Source organism: Podarcis liolepis (genome assembly GCF_965112155.1).
Source record: "Podarcis liolepis genome assembly, chromosome: 13".
NCBI lineage: Eukaryota > Metazoa > Chordata > Lepidosauria > Squamata > Lacertidae > Podarcis > Podarcis liolepis.
In genome coordinates, this window is record NC_139573.1 from 43310467 (window position 1) to 43329896 (window position 19430).

General features: G+C 47.6%; 1 protein-coding gene across 3 annotated transcripts in view; it reads right to left on the reverse strand.

The window, feature by feature from the left end:
• Positions 1-19430, reverse strand: part of DHX8 (DEAH-box helicase 8) — a 36337-nt gene that overhangs the window by 14671 nt on the left and 2236 nt on the right. For 2 of the 3 annotated variants that reach the window (XR_014518095.1, XM_083469473.1), the window contains exons 2-15: positions 16248-16333; positions 16039-16111; positions 15076-15158; positions 14174-14283; positions 12583-12885; positions 11793-11937; positions 9452-9652; positions 9180-9267; positions 7796-7893; positions 7455-7602; positions 6563-6744; positions 5104-5298; positions 3894-4079; positions 2289-2499 (exon numbers count right to left, since the gene is read on the reverse strand). Coding sequence is in view for 2 of the 3 variants with exons in the window: in XM_083469473.1 (XP_083325599.1) it covers positions 2289-2499; positions 3894-4079; positions 5104-5298; positions 6563-6744; positions 7455-7602; positions 7796-7893; positions 9180-9267; positions 9452-9652; positions 11793-11937; positions 12583-12885; positions 14174-14283; positions 15076-15158; positions 16039-16111; positions 16248-16333 (2109 nt within the window). In the remaining variant the exon portion in view is untranslated. Of the gene's footprint in view, positions 1-2288; positions 2500-3893; positions 4080-5103; positions 5299-6562; positions 6745-7454; positions 7603-7795; positions 7894-9179; positions 9268-9451; positions 9653-11792; positions 11938-12582; positions 12889-14173; positions 14284-15075; positions 15159-16038; positions 16112-16247; positions 16334-19430 lie in introns of all 3 variants that reach the window. The other variant, XM_083469472.1, reaches the window with a different exon arrangement.

Genomic DNA, 19430 nt, shown 5'->3' on the forward strand with positions numbered 1-19430 from the left:
TTAAAAGTAAAATACAGTGGTACCTCGGGTTACATGCGCTTCAGGTTACAAACGCTTCAGGTGACAGACTCCGCTAACCCAGAAATAGTTCCTCGGGTTAAGAACTTTGCTTCAGGATGAGAACAGAAATCCTGTTCCAGCGGCATGGCAGCAGCAGGAGGCCCCATTAGCTAAAGTGGTGCTTCAGGTTAAGAACAGTTTCAAGTTAAGAACAGACCTCTGGAACGAATTAAGTGCTTGACCCGAGGTACCACTGTAGTTTTTTACTGCCTTGACATCTGCTGGGAGGGCGTTCCACAAGGCAGGCGCCACTACCAAGAAGGCCCTCTGCCTGGTTCCCTGTAACCTCACTTCTCGCAGTGAAGGAACTGCCAGAAGGCCCTCGGCGCTGGACCTCAGTGTCCGGGCTGAACAATGGGGGTGGAAACGCTCCTTCAGGTATACAGGACCCAGGTCGTTTAGGGCTTTAAATGTCAGCACCAACACTTTGAATTGTGCTCGGAAAAATACTGGGAGCCAGTGAAGATAAAATGTATGAAACTGGCCAGTTTTCACAAACTCAGCTTCGTTTAAATCGACGGGAAAGCAAACTTCTGGCCCTTATGGCTGTCAAAGCAAGCTTGAAAATTTGTGGTTAGGTGGGTGCCAAACCGACAGCTTTGCATGATTTGCTGTGCCTGAAGGAGAAGGGTTTGGGAGGCAAGTTCAGCATAGACAGAGTAGTTGTCGTCTTCTCTGGTGCTCACTCATAGCTGAGCAAGATTGTCTTCCATGAACACGGGCTTAACAGGGAGTCTGTAAATAACTATAGAGTAGTATGGTTTGGAGAAATGTAGCTTTTCATTTGCAAGATGGGTGCACATAGGAGGGTAGTGTGCTACAGATCTGGGATAGCTCAGCTGGTAGAGCATGAGACTCTTAATCTCAAGGTCGTGGGTTCAAGCCCCACATTGGGCAAAAGATTCCTGCGTTACCCTTGTGGCCCCTTCCAACTCTGCAATTCTATTATTCTAGGATAGGTAAGGACTCCTGACCACTAGGTCCAGTCGTGACCGACTCTGGGGTTGCGGTACTCATCTCGCTTTATTGGCCGAGGGAGCCGGCGTACAGCTTCCGGGTCATGTGGCCAGCATGACTAAGCCGCTTCTGGCAAACCAGAGCAGCGCACGGAAACACCGTTTACCTTCCCGCCATTTATCTACTTGCACTTTGGTGTTCTTTCAAACTGCTAGGTTGGCAGGAGCTGGGACCGAGCAATTGGAGCTCACCCCGTCACAGGAATTTGAACCGCCGACCTTCTGATCAGCAAGCACTAGGCTCTGTGGTTTAACCCACAGTGCCACACACCATCAAAGGTTTCTTCTTGTTGGCCAGTGAAGAGTATCTATAGTAGCCTACCCCACTCTCATAGCAGGTCTATGCGGATGAGATACACCTTTAAAGTGTCTGTCAACTTTTTTTTTTTTTTAGCATTCCAAAAACAAAACTGATGAACAGAAAAGAGAGGACTTAAACATCATCTAGCCCAAGCCAGTGACCCTAGGTAAAAAAAAAAGGGCAAAGGACCCCTGGATGGTTAAGTCCAGTCAAAGGCAACTATGGAGTTTGTGGTGCTCATCTCGATTTCAGGCCGAGGGAGCCGGCGTTTGTCCACTGACAGCTTTCCGGGTCACGTGGCCAGGAGCACTAAACCACTTCTGGCGCAACGGGACACCGTGATGGAAGAAGAGAAAAAGAAGAAGAAAAAGAGTTTGGATTTGATATCCTGCTTTATCACTACCCGAAGGAGTCTCAAAGGGCTAACATTCTCCTTTCCCTTCCTCCCCCACAACAAACACCTTGTGAGGTGAGTGGGGCTGAGAGACTTCAGAGAAGTGTGACCAGCCCAAGGTCACCCAGCAGCTGCATGTGGAGGAGCGGAGACGGGAACCCAGTTCACTAGATTACGAGTCTACCGCTCTTAACCACTACATCACACTGGAAGCCAGAGTGTACGGAAACGCCATTTACCTTTCCGCCACAGTGGTACCTATTTATCTCCTTGCACTGGCGTGCTTTTGAACTGCTAGGCTGGCAGGAGCTGGGACAGAGCAATGGGAGTTCACCCTGTTGTGGGGATTCAAACCGCCGACCTTCTGACTGGCAAGCCCAAGAGTCTCGGTGGTTTAGACCACATGGCCACCTTGGAAGCTGCAGGAGTGCTCTATGATTACTGCATGGGACTGAAAGCCTTCCATCCTCCAACATGAAGCAACCTTCAAGGTGAACACCAACATTCCATGCCTTACCTGGTGGCTCCGTCAAGTGGATCTGCATGACTGTGATCAGGCTCGCATCCAGGTAATCTGTCTCTGGCTCCTTAGTATAGAGAATCTCCACCGGGTACGTCCTGCCTGGGATGGTAAAGATGGGAGCCTCGTAGAAGTATTGGGAGAACTTAACTGCGTCCAAGGTGGCCGACGTCACTATCAACTTCATGTCTTGCCTCTTCTGAACCGTCTGCAGGAGAGAAATTGGCAAAGCGTGTTCAGTGCAGGAAAAATTGTACACAGCAACACAAGCCATGAGGGGACAACAGCCCTGGCTAGCAGCAAGACTAATCCAAGGACCAATCAAGAGCTAGGGCCCAGGACAGACAGGCTTCTTTCTTATTTTCTGAGCACAGGGTTACACAGTGGAGAATCCATATCCTTGTTAATAAAGCTTTCTGTCATTGGGAAATGATATATAAATAAATGAAAAAAATGTCTGAAATAACTTTTGTTAAAAAACCAGAAGTTTTTTTTATTAGGAATTATAGCTCCCGAGACTCCAAAGGACCAGAGGAATTGTAAGCTACAATAGCTGCTCGGAATTTGGTAGCCCAGAGGTGGAAGGGACAACCCCCCAACCAAAGAAGAAATGGCAGATCAAGTGGACGGACTATGCCGAAATGGCAAAACTACCATATTTTTCGCTCTATAGGACGCACTTTCCCCCCTCCAAAAATTAAGGGGAAATGTGTGCGTGTCCTATGGAGCGAATGCAGGCTCCTTGGCTTCAGCAATAGCAACGCGAAGCCTCCGAAGCGGAGAGGGAGTGCTCCCTCCTCACTCCGGAGGCTTCACGTTGCTTTCGCTGAAGCCTGGAGAGCGAGAGGGGTCAGTGCGCACCGACCCCTCTCACTCTCCAGGCTTCAGGGATAGTCGCCTGAAGCCTTTGGAGCGCAGTGGGAACTCGCGCTGCGCTCCGAAGGCTTCGGGTTCCTTTCGCTGAAGCCGGGAGAGCAAGACTCTCCCGGCTTCAGCAGAGAGGGAGAGCTGCGCAGCGCCCCTTCAGCCAAGCGGGAGGAGAAATGGAAGGGGCTCCGTTTCTCCTGCCGCTTCGCTGAAGGGGCGCTGAGCAGAGAGGGGGAGAATTTTTTTTCCCTTGTTCTCCCCCTCTAAAACAAGGTGCGTCCTATGGTCAGGTGCGTCCTATAGAGCAAAAAATACGGTCAATGGGAAGCTCAGGAATCAAGAGGACAAGAAATTTTAAAAACAATGGGAAATGTTTATAATGTATATACAAAATCAGTGTAAACAGGTCAAAACATTAGCGGGATTTTAAATACAATTGAAATGTAACAGAATGCATGGAATGTAACAGAACTGAGAAAAATGAAAATTGGACACGTATTGATATGCAGTTGAAAATAGAACTAAAAGGACCCATTGAAGGGATGGTGGAGGAGTCAAGAGATTCAGAGTAATCTCAATATTTGGATTTCGTATTGTGTTTTGTTGTACATTTTTATTTTTGACAATCAAATTAAAAAGACCCTAAAAATAACATAAAATAAAGTCTTTCATCAATTGCTCTTTCCTAATTAATTTTTTTTTGGGGGGGGGGAAGAGGTTTGAAAGATTTGACACCTTTTTCAGGAGACCAAAGAGCACATCGGTGTGTATGGTGCGCTCGTGGGCTTCATCCAACATGATGATGGCATACTGCGTCAGGTCCGGGTCAATCAGGCACTCTCGCAGCAACATCCCGTCCGTCATATACTTGATCACCGTCTCTGGACTGGTACAGTCCTCAAACCGGATGGTGTAGCCAACCTACCAGGAAGAGTGGGGCAAAACAGTCAGGAGGGGGTGAATGGGAAACATTTCTGCTCTGGCGATTATGTCTTGACTGCCTGCCTGCAAGAAGCAACTGCAAATTTAAAGGTGTACAGCAAAGATAATAATAATATTTATTTATACCCTGCCCTCCCCAGCCAAGGCTGGGCTCAGGGCGGCTAACAAGCAATAATAAAAACAAGTTGAATGAATGCAACTTAAAAACAAGATTAAAATATTGAAACATTAAAATATTAAAATGTAGCCTCGTCACAGGAGGAGAAAGGAAAAAGGGAAAAAAGAGGGGGAATGAATCAAATTGGCTCCAAGCCAAAGGCCAGGCGGAACAACTCTGTCTTACAAGCCCTGCGGAAAGAAATCAGATCCTGCAGGGCCCTGGTCTCATGAGGCAGAGCGTTCCACCAGGCCGGAGCCAGAGTTGAAAAGGCCCTGGCTCTGGTTGAAGCTAATCTAACTTCCTTAGGGCCCGGGACCACTAGGGTGTTGCTATTTATGGACCTTCAGGCTCTCCATGGGGCATACCAGGAGAGGCGGTCCCGTAGGTACGAGGGTCCTAGGCCATGAAGGGCTTTAAAGGTCAAAACCAGCACCTTAAATCTGACCCTGTACTCCACCAGGAGCCAGTGCAGCTGGAAAAGCACTGGGTGAATATGTTTCCATGGCAGAGACCCTGTGAGGAGCCTCGCTGCTGCATTCTGCACCCGCTGGAGTTTCTGGGACAGCTTCAAGGGCAGCCCCGCGTAGATGGGAATGGATGGATTCATGGATGGATGGACGAATTCCCGCGTGGATGGGAACCTCTGGCCTGTGGAATAGATCTGCATTTCCCACATGGTCTCTTGCCCATTCCATTGTGTTGGCCCTGAGCACAACCTCACACGGCCTATCCACTCCTGCCAGCTTGAGGAAAGTAATCAGCGCAGCTGCCACCATGGAATTGTATGATCTGCCACTTCTGGCACATTGCAGGGTCAATCCACCAAGCACCAGCGCATCTTACCTCCTGTCCCAGGCAGCAGCCAAACTCCTCCGATACCCGCTTGGCCACGGACATGGCAGCCACTCGCCGAGGCTGGGTGCAGCCAATCTTCCCGCGGGACGTGTAGCCAGCCTCAGCAAGGTACTGCGTGATCTGCGTCGTTTTCCCGGAGCCCGTCTCCCCGATGACTATCAGAATCTGGTTATCGTGAACAGCCTAGGACAGAGAAGCCATTGAATGCTCAGGTATCCTCACTGTTCAAAGGTACTCAAATCTCTTCCACCTGCTACTCTGTCTGTTCTCCTCAGTGAACATTACGTCCAATAGGGAAGCGTGCTGCTCTTTGTCTGCACGAATCGGTTTTTCTTTTAAAATCAAGCCGCAGGTTCGGACGCTACAGAAAGGGGCCTACAAATCTGCATGGATGCAATAGCATGGCAGGTGGAAAAATGTTTCCTCGAAATTATTGCCAATACCACAGAACCCGGTGAATCCAAATGTCAGAGTTTTCTGTTGGAAGTGTATGGTTCTTAAAGTGTTATTCAAGAAAGAGCTCAAATGGAAAAAGATGCTCAAACAAACTAACACCGGAGGGAGCTTCCAGTGACCAGATGGTGACTTTTAGCTCACTGAGCAGACACCATTTTCTTTGCATCCTGCCTCTATACAACTAATTCTATCCGGTGTTCTCAAAGTTCCTTATAGGGCAACTTCTGGTTTCATACACCCTGCCACACCCTGCTCAGGTTTTGAACATCCAGAAGAGCAAACCTACATGCAAAGTATATATACCACATTCACAGCCCTCCCTTTATAAAGCTGATGTTATGCTTCTACAGTCGTACCTTGGAAGTCGAACAGAATCCGTTCTGGAAGTCCGTTTGATTTCCAAAACATTTGGAACCCAAAGCATGGCTTCCGATTGGCCGCAGGAAGCTCCTGCAGCCAATCGGAAGCCTTGGAAGCCCCGTTGGATGTTCAGGCTCCAAAGAACGTTTGCAACCTGGAACACTCACTTCCGGGTTTGCGGCGTTCGGGAGCCAAAATGTTCCGACTTGCAAGGCGTTCCGAATCCAAGGTATGACTGTATTGGCCTTCCAGTCTGTTCGACTGCACGATATTAACCAATTTGTTTTTACTGTTTTATTCTCTGGGTTGTAAGCCGCCCTGAATTTCTGATACAAAGGCAGGGTGTGCAGCTTTAATGAACTAAACAGGAAACATTTGCTAGGTAAGGGCATTCATATATGAAGCTGCATCAGCTCCCACCAATCACAGGTTTTCTGTGTTTTCCGCTTGCAGAATTTAACGGGAGAAGAATTGGCAGGAATATAGAAGCTCCTTAGGATTTTGGAACACCATGGTCATCTCCTGTGGAGGCCAAACCACCTGATATCGGCATGTTGAGATGATGGATTTGATGACCCTTGGTTCAATTCCGGACAGCTGGCTTTTTTCTTCTTCTTCTTCTCAGTCTTACCTGGATGAGCTGATCCTTCAGCCGGTATATTGGGAGACTTTCCCTCTGCTCAATGATCGACAGCTGAGTTTTCTTCCCATAAGAGGCTTTATTGCCTCCGAAAGCGTGTTTCTTCCACTCTGGGATGTCGTTTGGCATCATGCCAATCCCTCGCATGTTGGCAGCGATTTGTCTCCCATCCACTGGAAAGAGAGAGGAAAATTTACATCACGCTTTGGTCCGTATGGCAACATGGAAGGGGTAAGAGAGGACTGACTAGAAAGGGGTGTGAGTGTTAGTTTCTGTGTGTTGCCACTGTGCAGTGCTTCTGGAGTCACAAGACTCTGTTTACATTCCAGAGACCTTCCAGGCTGTTGGAAGTCTCACGGAAGACAGGAGACGGATGTGATGTTTACTGGTTTCCTGTTCCTTTGTTCCTTTGTTTCAGTTGCTCTCTGCTTTCACAGAGAGAGGATGTAGATTTCTTTGCTGTCTGAGTAGTAAGAAATAAAGCATAGCGATGTAGCCATAAATCTCATCACTTCCCTGTGCTGGAAACTCTGCTGAACGGGAATGTGCCTGAGGCCTCATCAAAGGCTCAGGTCGTTAATTATCGTCGGAGGACTCGGCCAGAGGAAAATGAGCTTTATCAACTTGGCCGAGCGGTGATCCCGACAGTGAGCACACGGGCTCAGGTAACAGGACAGCGAAAAACATTCATTCCACAGCTGCTTAGAGGGGGAAAGCAGTTGGCCATCAAGGCAGCCAGAATTTCTGGATCTCTGCGTCTCCTAAATTGCCTGATGCATCCCAATTTACAGTACACGTTACATGTTACAGCGGGTTCCCACACTGATGTCTAAACAGAAGTACATTTTACAACCAAAAAACATCAGGAGGGAGATTCGGTTACCGTCTGGGAGGGGATCCACCCAGTGTTTGTTGAGTCCCATGGGGATGGAGTCCATCTCTGCCTCCCTCTGGGCTTGCTTCAGCTCTCGCCTCTCTTTTGCAAGCGCACTCTGCATCATGGCAGCTTGAGACAGGGAGCCGTCAGGGTTCTGGAGTAATACAGGGAAACGTATTCCATTACTCGCTGCAAAGCTCAGTTTGTCCAAGAAGTCCTTGCTGAGCTTCTCTCATCTCGGTAGCCACCCCAACAAATTACACCCCCAAATCAAATATCAGCACACACACGCCATCCCTCCCCACTTCTGGCAATTATGGAAGGGCCCGGGAACTGGATCTGGTCACCTTCACAATCTTGATGGGGCTCATGTCCATGCTCTGCTTGGTGTGCCCTCGCAGGAACGGCGGCTCCTCCTCTACCAGCTCGATTTCCAGGTCCTCGTCTGGAAGAGGGAACCAAGCTCAGTCCCAGGAACATTTTAACAAGGTTTCCTGCTCTCATCAACAAACTCCAACCTCGTTCTTTACCAGCTAAGCTAGGGGATGGCACCTGGGATAGCTCAGTGGGTACAGCCCCATATTGGGCAAAAGATTCCAACAGGGCAGGAGGGGTTGGACTAGATGACCCTCGTGACCCCTTCCAGCTCTACAATCTTATGATTATCTAGCAGCCTCTAGGCTAATCTAGCCCCTGCAAAGAGAGCAGACTAGTCCCTGTATTGGAAAACTTTTGCCTAATAATAATAATAATAATAATAATAATAATAATAATAATAATTTATTACTTATACCCCGCCCATCTGGCTGGGTTTCCCCAGCCACTCTGGGCGGCTTCCAACAGAACACTAAAATACAATAACCTATTAAACATTAAAAGCTTCCCTAAACAGGGCTGCCTTCAGATGTCTTCTAAAAGTTTGGTAGTTGTTGTTCTCTTTGACATCTGGTGGGAGGGCGTTCCACAGGGCGGGTGCCACTACCGAGAAGGCCCTCTGCCTGGTTCCCTGTAACTTGGCTTCTCGCAGCAAGGGAACCACCAGAAGGCCCTCGGCGCTGGACCTCAGTGTCCGGGCAGAACGATGGAGGTGGAGACGCTCCTAGCCTCTGAAGAACACAGAAATACAATGGAAAGAGACTCTCCCTTGAGTTCTACCTTGCAGATGTTCTCAGCCAGGGGCAGGTAAACTGTGGCCCTCCAGATGTTGGCAGACTAACTCCCATCAGTCCCAGTCAGCAGGGCCAAAAGTCACGAGACGATGGGAGCTGTAGTCTAGCAACATCTGGATGGGTGCAGATGTTAGCCATGTTTCTAGGCAGTGTGGAAGGCAGGGGAGCAGTTAATTAGTCTTGATAGTGGAAGTACAGTAGTACCTTGGTACTCAAACGGCTTGACCCCCCGAACAAATCGGCTCCCGAAAGCCGCAAACTAGGAAGTGTTCAGGTTTGCAATCGTTTTTCGGAAGCTGAACGTCTAACGCTGCTTCCGCGACTTCCAATTGAGTGCAGGAAGCTCCTGCAGCCAAATGGAAGCCGCACCTTGGTTTCTGAACCATTTCGGGAGTTGAACTGACTGCCAGAACAGATTAAGTTTGAGAACCAAGGCACCGCTGTACCTCAAATCCACTATTCTCCAGTTCAGAGTGGGACGTGAGCAAAATGAATTGCTAGATGAGGAACAAGCACAGAGGTGAATCAAGTCTAGACCATCACAGAGCGCAACTTTCCTTACCTTCCTCATCGTCAACCTTTGGCAGGATCCCCGTTTCCTCGTCGAAGTCAGGGAACTCCTCCTTGGAAAGCACGTTGGCAGCAATCATCTGAAGAGGGTGGGGAAGCACAAGGACAAAACCTTCAGCCAAAAAGTTTAGAGGCCTGTCTTGTTTCAAACACAAGTTTATTTAAACGATGGCAAACACCCTCTTCATGCTCAGGCAAAGGACTCAGGACTTGTCTCCTGCTTGGTTGCCATTGGCGATTTAGTCCCAAGCCAGAAATCGTTACCTGCTTGATTTCCCATTTCTCAGGGTCGGAAATGCGGGTGAGGCGCTTCCGTTCCAACGTATCGTCCTCTACCTCCGGAGCGCTGACCAAGGAGAGATGGGTTGGCCGGTCTGGGTTCCTCATGGCTGCCTCCTCAGACTCCCCGACGAGGTTCCGACGTCTGTTTGGGTTCAAATCCTCCCCTGTGTCTTGATCTACATCCTAAAGCACACATAAATCACAGGTTGGCACTCCCATCAATGTAGCAATGCAAAAATTAAAAAAGATTACCGTATTTTTCGCCCTATAGGACGCACTTTTCCCCCTCCAAAAATGAAGGGGAAATGTGTGTGCATCCTATGGGGCGAATGCAGCGCGCCATCCCGCGGTCCCCCGACCTGGTTTGGAGGCTGGCGGCGGGGAGAAGCCCGCTTCTCCCTGCCGCCAGCCCCACAAGCTCGGGGGACAGCGGGGAGGCGCAGCGCGCCCAGGCTTAGCTTCGCGCAGCTCTCCGCAAGCCGTGGGAGCCCGTCGCTGGGCTCCCATGGCTTGCGGAGAGCTGCCTGTTCTGGGGGCTGGGGTCAGGGGAAGCTCGGGCTTCCCCCACCCCAGCCCCGCGCCGGGGGGGGGGAATAATTTTTTTCTCCTTTATTTCCCCCCTCAAAAAATTAGGTGCGTCCTATGGGCCAGTGCGTCCTATAGGGCGAATAATACGGTACCTTAGTTCCATTTTGCAATTTTTTAAATTTATGCTTTATTGTACACAGACAACAACAAAACACACACCCACAACAACCATACATTTACATCACCCGCCACCTCAAATACAAAATAAACAAAAAAGTATTTTTTTTTAATGATTTGTCAGTAAACCTTCTCAAAGTACATCCAACTTCCCGTCTTTTCCATACTTCTTTCAAAATTTACAAACTTATTGCATAAATCTGTATGTTCATTTTACAATAAAATATTACTCTTCTGTGTCTTTATTTCTTATTTAGTACAGCTGCAAAAGTTATTCAAAGGCAGCGACCGAATTCATAAGGCAACAGTTATTTTTAAGATATGTTTTGAAAACTTCCCATCCTGCAATAAATATTTGTTTTGACTTGTCTTTCATTTTTTCAGATACAGTGGTACCTCGGGTTACATACGCTTCAGGTTACATACGCTTCAGGTTACAGATTCCACTAACCCAGAAATAGTGCTTCAGGTTAAGAACTTTGCTTCAGGATGAGAACAGAAATTGTGCTCCGGCGGCGCGGTGGCAGCGGGAGGCCCCATTAGCTAAAGTGGTGCTTCAGGTTAAGAACAGTTTCAGGTTAAGTACGGACCTCCGGAAAGAATTAAGTACGTAACCTGAGGTACCACTGTAGTTGGGCCAGCTCTGCATACTCAGCTAGTTTTGTAACCATTCTGATCTGGAATGACTTTTATCACTTTTCCAGTTAGTCACTTTTAACACTAACAAATAAAGTGGCGTATAAAAAAACCCTTCTTTTACCTTTATAGGAATGTCTGGTTCTGTAATTCCGAGTAGAAAGGCCCCTGGTTTTTTTTATTATTAAATAAGACCCTGAACATTTTCCTAAGTTCACCGTATATGTCATCCCAGAAGATCTTAATTTTTTTACACAGCCACCACATATGAAACATGGTACCCATTTCTACTCCACATCTCCAATAGTTCCATTTTGCAATTAGTGTGCAAGTCTAGCGTGTCGCCCAGGTGAGACATGTAGCGGCATGGCTCATATCAACAACAACAGTTCCTGTATTGGGGTTTCCCAGTAAGCGAGAAGCACTGGCTGGTAAACAATGGCCCATTTGCATCTGTCACTACCTCTGAGGTCAGTTAGCAGATGGCTCTTGAGATCAGTGTGGTCCATTCAGGATTCCCCACTTTTACTCTCTTCCTTAAAACTGCTGGTGTGAATTAGAGGAAAGGGCCGATGAGATATCCCAAGGCCAAAATAACTGCAAAGCAAGGCTGAATAGTTGAAGTCCAGGGTAGAAACAGTGCCTTGGCACTATTCCCTGATAGCAACCGCTCACCTCCTAGGGAGCAAGTGTTTTTGCACCACAATACGTTGTCCTAAAAGAGACCCACCCCTTGGCCCAAATCAGAGATGGAATTGTTTTATTATATGGCCAAAGTAAGGAGGAGTGGAATGAGGATGGCCAGGGACTGACTGAGAAATGAGCACTGGAGGAGCAGCAAGGCAAGATGAAGCAGACAGAGGAAAGAGATGCTAATGTCCCAGGAAACAAGGAGCAAGACAGAAGCGAAGGGCAGAAAGGGAAGGGAAAAGAAACAGAAGCAGACACGAGGTGGGCTTTTATGGAATGGACCCTGTCTTACCTTCATGCTGAGGCTGGTTTTAGAGCCAGTGAAGGACAGAACTTTGACTTTGACCCTCTGCCCTTTGCTCACCACGTCGGCCACGTTAGCAACACGCCCCTCGCGGCGCAGCTCTGAGATGTGGACAAGTCCTTCCCAGCGCTTCCTAAAAAGGGGAATTGGACACAGAAAGAGCCAGTGGGTATCTGCTACATCTCACGCAGGAGCTTTTCAAAGTTATACACTGTAAGCTCCACCCACCGTAAAGGTATCAAGACGGATATGGTAATAACACACTTAATTGTTGGACTGGGAGGTGTACATAACCCCAAGCAAGCTTACCCAAAACAAAAACCCCTGGACTTCAACGTAACTTACTTTGTACGTGCCTAAAATGCCATAAAATCCCCGCGACGGGGTGAGCTCCCGTTGCTTGGTCCCTGCTCCTGCCAACCTAGCAGTTCAAAAGCACATCAAAGTGCAAGTAGCTAAATAGGTACTGCTCCAGCGGGAAGGTAAACGGCATTTCCGTGTGCTGCTCTGGTTCGCCAGAAACGGCTTTGTCATGCTGGCCACATGACCCGGAAGCTGTACGCCGGCTCCCTCAGCCAATAAAGCGAGATGAGCACCGCAACTCCAGAGTTGGTCACGACTGGACCTAATGGTCAGGGGTCCCCTTTACCCCTTAAAATGCCATAGACATGGCTTTGAGGTTTAAAAAAAGTGTTGCGTCAGTTTCTCACTTTCTGGAACGGCACAGATCAGTGGCAGCCAGGGATGCAAAAGGTGAAGCCCACCTTGTATCAAATACCTGAGTCCTTCGAGCTGGACAAAGCAGCCAAACTGCATGATGCTGGTGACTTTGCCGTTGTAGATGTCCCCGATGGATGGCTCCTCTGGTGGGGGCCGGTCCACGTGCTTATCCCGCCACCGCTCGCTGCTCTTCTCTGCAGGCTTCTCCCGCTCCTTGCGGTCCCAGCTGGGGCTTCTGCTCCTGGAACGATACCTGGACTTCCCCTTATTCCGCTCCCTCATCCGGGAATGAGAGGGCGACTTCCGCTTCCGCTTTTGGTCCCGGCCCCTGCTGCGGCTGCGGCTCCTCCGCCTTCTCTTGCTGCAAACAACAGAAAGTATGAGTACTCAGGTCCCCTCTTGACTCAAACGCTACTTAAATACAGTGGTACCTTGGACGCGGGTGGTGCTGTGGTCTAAACCACTGAGCCTAGGGCTTGCCGATCGGAAGGTTGGCGGTTCGAACCCCCGCGAGTGGATTCCTTGGGAGACCAAGGAGAGTTGTTTTTTAAAACACCTCTGCAGCCTCTTCCTGGGTCAGTCAAGTGGATGACTACAGGGCATGGCAGAATTAGTGACAGCAGCAGAGTCTGGTCGGGCAACCTAATTTGGCTGATAATAGTTAAAATACTGGCAGGTGCCATTTCTTCCTTTTTTACAGAAACAAAATGGCAAAATTCGGCAGCTTCTGCAGGCTGCAGTCTGTACTCCAATATTGTCCACTACGATGGTGATATTTGTGGATTCGTGATGGAATATCCTACCTGAGATAAGAGAGTTGAATTAGATCAGGGGTGGGCAGACTTTCGGGATCTACTTTATTTTTTAAGTAAAATCTTGAGGTCCACCAATAAGAGGCAGGTGCAAAACAGTAGCTATTTTGGGAGGGGCGCTCAGAATTAAGAAAATAAGAGGTACACGTGCCATCAATAAATTTGCGATCAATAACAGAACCTTGCAAGTCCTTTCACCTTGTCATCCGCACACACCCTTTGTCACACTGTGACATTCGTTTTTACCTGGCTCATTTAGAGGAGAGGAACCTTTTAGACAAGGCTACTGTTAGACAGGGGAAGTAGGTGGCGCTGTGGGTTACACCACAGAGCCTAGGACTTGCCGATCAGAAGGTTGGTGGTTTGAATCCCCGCAACGGGGTGAGCTCCCGTTGCTCCGTCCCTGCTCCTGCCAACCTAGCGGTTCGAAAGCACGTCAAAGTGCAAGTAGATAAATAGGTACCACTCCGGCGGGAAGGTAAACAGCGTTTCCGTGCGCTGCTCTGGTTCGCCAGAAGCGGCTTAGTCATGCTGGCCACATGACCCGGAAGCTGTACGCCTGCTCCCTCGGCCAATAAAGCAAGATGAGCGCCACAACCCCAGAGTTGGTCACGATTGGACCTAATGGTCAGGGGTCCCTTTACCTTTACCTTATTGTTAGACAAACTGGGAATCAGAAACTCTTGCCAATCTACTGTGTGCCATTCTTAAACCTACCAGTAGATCCCAACCTGCCTTCTGCCCACCTCTGAGCTAGATCACCTATGATTTTTCCAAAACAACAACGACACACTGAAAAAGTTTCCTTCTTGAGGAGATGAAGCCCCAGGAACCTACTGGTCCTCACTGCTTCGGTGCTTCTCCTGCCTGCCTGCAGTTGGCATCAAAGCTTCCAGTTCCTTGAGGGCATCGGCAGCTACCTTCACATCATCTTCATCCAACATTGTCTGTGAAGGAAAGGAGAGAACCCCCCTAAATAGACCGCTGATACACTAATTCAACATCTCTTTCAGATCCATGTGGCGACAGCTGAACTAGAACTGAGTTCTTCTTGGCACCAAAGTCAAATCTCACCACACTTGGACCCCATTGTTGAACTCAGAAGCACTTGCTTTTAAGTAGGCATGGTTAGGATTCTGCTGCTGATCAGGGAAGCAAGAAAAAACAGAAAGGAGCGTATCCACCTCCATCGTTCTGCCCGGACACTGAGGTCCAGTGCTGAAGAACGTCTGGTGGTTCCCTCGCTGCGAGAAGCCAAGTTACAGGGAACCAGGCAGAGGGCCTTCTTGGTAGTGGCACCCACCCTGTGGAACGCCCTCCCACCAGATGTCAAAGGGAACAACAACTACCAGACTTTTAGAAGACATCTGAAGGCAGCCCTGTTTAGGGAAGCTTTTAATGTTTGACGGACTATTGTATTTTAATATTTTGTTGGAAGCCGCCCAGAGTGGCTGGGGAAACCCAGCCAGATGGGCGGGGTATAAATAATAATAATAATTTCTTGGGAATGCTGTTATTTTGCTATTATTCACAACCCCCACTCCATTCCCGCACTTGGGGGGCCTGGCTCTCCTTCCTAATCTCACAAACCTCCTCCCTCCAGCCTTCATGCCTGCAACCCACACTCTTGTGTGCAAGTCCCACCCACTCACCCTGTTCCTAATGTGCTCTCTTGCCCCAGATTCCACTGCACTCTGCTCTTCCCGTCTGCAGCTAGTAATGAACAAAAACCCACCTACCCTGACAATGGGATTGTCTGGTCGACAGAGGGCTGGAAACAACTCCTTGTACTTTTCTTTTTCGGTTTTCGGTTTTACAGCTTCTACAGCGATAATAAACAAAAGAAAACACACATGACTTGAAATTTCATTTCATTTCACTTGTAACCTGTTATATGTACCTCCTTTCTTTATTACTTTCTCTATTAGATTTTCATCTAAATGTTATTAACTCTGCTGCGTTACTTGCACTCCGGAAAGGTGAAGGGCCATGGCAGATTTGTATTTTGAGGAGCTCTTTCTCACAGGCAGGTGATGGGATCCCTTCTGACAGGCCAAGCACCGAGGATGGCAAGGTGTGCACTGAAACCCTGTAACTCATGGTGTGGAATTTTGGCAGAAATCCCAAGACCACTTACTAAAGTGGTGCACTCTTCCCGCCTTAGATCAAACCTATGCTGTCAGGTGCCATAAGAAAGCGGCAGAGATAGCGCAGGATAGTACGCACCCCGGAAATGATCTCTTTCAGCTTCTGCCTTCTGGAAGAAGGTATAGGGTTATAAAGGCTAGGACTAGCCGCCTGAGAAACAGTTTCTACACAAATGCAATTCTGGTTCTAAATGCAGCATAAGGGGTCTCTATAGTATAATGTATTTTAAAATGGGGTTTCAGAGTTTTTAGGGGGTTTTGAATGTTTTATGTAGTTTTTCAATTTCATTGTTCTGCATGGGACAATGACAATAAAAATATCATATATCGTATATATAGAGGCTCACACTATGAAACTGTAAGAGAGACTGCAAGTGTGCTGACCCAGAATCCTGGCTTGTACCAACCCACAGTGGTATCTGTTTTTAACCCATATTTTTCTTTATTTGTACACCTATTCCAGAACTGTGCAATGGTTGTTTTCTAATCACAACTTGCAGCTGCTAGGTCCCTTCCATCCCCACTCTGCCTGTGTGCCCGTGAGGCTTCACTTACCTTTGCTAGTGGAAGGTTTTGCAGGCGGTCGCATCGTCTGTATAAGACGCAGCAGGTTGCTAATAAGGGAATCCTGAAATACAGGATTTGGGTTTAAAAAAAGAAGCAGAAACATAATTTATTGCTCCTGCAATTCTTTCCCTCCCCACCAGCTCAACCACCAACACCACCCTCTGCACCTGCTGCCTTCAAAAGATTTTGGCACTCACTGTAAATTCGGCACCATTCTTCACCAAGGCTGCCTTGAATGCCTCAAAGGTTGTATTTCTCTCTGCGAGGTTTATCACAAATTCAGCTGTAAACAATTGGAGGGTGAAGGAAAAAGGATTAGGTGAAAAGGGCTCAGGCATGGTCCCAATTCTTAAAATACCTGCATATACATTTCCCAACTACCGTATTTTTCACTCTATAGGACGCACTTTTTCCCCTCCAAAAATTAAGAGGAAATGTGTGTGCGTCCTATGGAACAAATGCAGGCTCCTTGGCTTCAGCGATAGCAACGCAAAGCCTCCAAAGCGCAGAGGGAGCGCTCCCTCCGTGCTCTGGAGGCTTCGTGCTGCTTTCACACCAACCCCTCTCGCTCTCCAGGCTTCAGGGATAGCTGCCTGAAGCCTGCGGAGTGCAGCGCGAGTTCCCGCTGCGCTTCAGAGGCTTCTGGTTCCTTTTGCTGAAGCCGGGAGAGCAAGACTCTCCTGGCTTCAGCAGAGAGGGAGAGCTGCGCAGCGCCCCTTCAGCCAAGCGGGAGGAGAAATGGAAGGGGCTCTGTTTCTCCTGCCGCTTCACTGAAGGGGCGCTGAGCAGAGAGGGGGAGAATTTTTTTTTCTTGTTCTCCCCCTCTAAAACAAGGTGCGTCCTATGGTCAGGTGCGTCCTATAGAGTGAAAAATACAGTACATGTTGCTTGGAAGAACTGGTGCACTCTCTATGCAATTCACAGGATGCTATAAGCAGATAGCAGATTTAACGAAGAAGACATGCCTACAGATAATAACAGTCCAGATTAGATTAGCAAGCCAGTCAAGAAGCATATCCTCTCTGGGAAGGGCACTCTCAGATTTAGGAACATCTCTAACAGAAGCCTGGGAACAGGTAGGGGTGTATTGGGGGTGGGGTAGGGGTAGGGCAGGGGTCTGCAACCCGCGGCTCCGGAGCCACATGTGGCTCTTTTACACCTTTGCCGCGGCTCCGGGGCGGATACTAGCAAGGGGAGGAGGCACATTGTGCGCCCCGACACTCCCCACTGTGGCGGGCGCTGTAATGGCTGTGACGACGCATGGGGGCGGTGCATGCGTTAGTCACGCACCGTCCCGACGTCACCTTCCCACCCGCTGTCAGATCGCGGCTCTGGAGATATATTTGTTTTAAATGTTGCAATGGTTTTGTGGCTCCCAGTTGTTGTTTTTTCTTCGGAAATGGGTCCAAGTGGCTCTTTTTGTTTTAAAGGTTGCAGACCCCTGGGGTAGGGGAAACAGAATTGATTATAATGAATTTTTAAAAACTGTTTAAAACTATTAAATGGTACCAGTGATTTTTTAAAATTGTTTCATTGCTTCTTGAAGGAAAGGCAGAATAAAAATCCAACAAATAATAAGTTAAAATGCATACATTTGTCACATGATAACTGAAGGCATTATTGTCAGTCATATGACCACAGGTGAACATTTTTATTTTTGCAGCTATTTCCGAATTGTATTCTTTCATCGTATACAAACATGCTACAATGAACCACCTATCTAGGGCAGTGGGAAGTTTTCTATTGCAGGAAAATTCACACCATTGGTAATTTGACTGAGGGGAGGAGCTAATCCTCTGCCTCTGTATGAGAGCGTTTCATATCAATGGCTACCAGCCATGATGGATATGCTCTACCTCCACTGTCACAGACAGCATGTCTCTAAATCTTAAAAAAGTATAGTATAAACACCGACAGCTGGAAATCATTGGCCTGCGAGAGCTCCAATGGGAGAACAGCCTTTACCAAAGGTGTTGTGGACCTTGAAGACACTCGAACTCAGGACAAAAGGAAGAAACATGCTAAGAGGAAGTCATGTTTGTGACTGGGCAAGAGACGTTGGACATAATATAATGTTGGAAGATTGGGAAAGGCTATGGAAGAAAGGGGTTAAGTTTACTGTATGTATGATGTTAAAGGAAAATATTATGAAAACGATGTATAGATGGTACTTAACCCCTGTAAAATTAGCAAAGATTTATCATAACAGTGATAATCTCTGCTGGAAATGTAAAAAAAATAAGGTACCTTTTTTCATATGTGGTGGACCTGCACCAAGGTGAAAGACTTATGGGAAAAGATTTATAATGAATTGGGAAAAAATGTTGAAATACACATTTATCAAGAAACCAGAGGCCTTTCTTCTTGGAATAAGAGGTTTGGAACTGCCCAAAAAAGATGTTAAATTATTTTTGTATGCCACAACGGCCGCTCGAACACTACTAGCCAAGAACTGGAAAATACAAGAAGTACCAACAGTGGAAGATTGGCAGATGAAGATGATGGACTTTTTGGAGCTAGCTGACCTGACTGGAAGAATCCGCGACCAGAAAGAAGAGGAATACCAAGAAGGCTGGAAGAAATTTAAGGACTATTCGAATAAATATTGTAATATAAACAATTAGAAGTCACTTGAAAGTACCAAATAGGCCTAGGACTAAATTAGGATTTAATTATATAAATGTGATTTAGAATGGTAAGAAAAGTGAATAAGATAGATAACAGTTGGAAATACTTTTGTTCAAGAATGATATTGGAAAGCTGTTACATGCAGATACAAGGAAATTCAGAAGGGAGGGATTAGAGGAAGCCAATTAACATGTAAATAAGGATGGGTTTTCAAAGGATTAAGCTCGTTTTTATTGTGATGGATAGGGTGGTGTTTTGTGTATTGTTTTTTTCTTTGGTGTACTTCTCTGTTTTTTTTTGTTTGTTATGTGGTATTTGTTATAATTGTGGAAAAATTAATTTAAAAAAATTGGGGGGAAAAAGGAAGTCATGTTTGGCAAATCCTCACCGTGATCAACTCCTGCCCGGAAACCTATATTCCCACTGTGGAAGGACGTGTGCATCCAGAACTGGCCTCCATAGTCCCTTATGGACTCACTGTTAAGACCATGTTCATGGAAGACAATCTTCCTCGGCTACGAATGATCGCCAAAGAAGTAGTAGTCTCTAAATACCAGTTGCTGCAATTTGCAGGTGGGAAGGGAGCGCTGTTGCACTCATGTCCCGCTTGCGGGCTTCTCACAGGCATCTGGTGGGCGGCTATGTGAGCAGGATGCAGTGATGGCTGGGACATTCGCCTGATTTAGGAAGGCTCTTCTGGCATTCTTATTTATTAATTTATTAATACCCCAGCTTCATAAACGCAGCCTCCA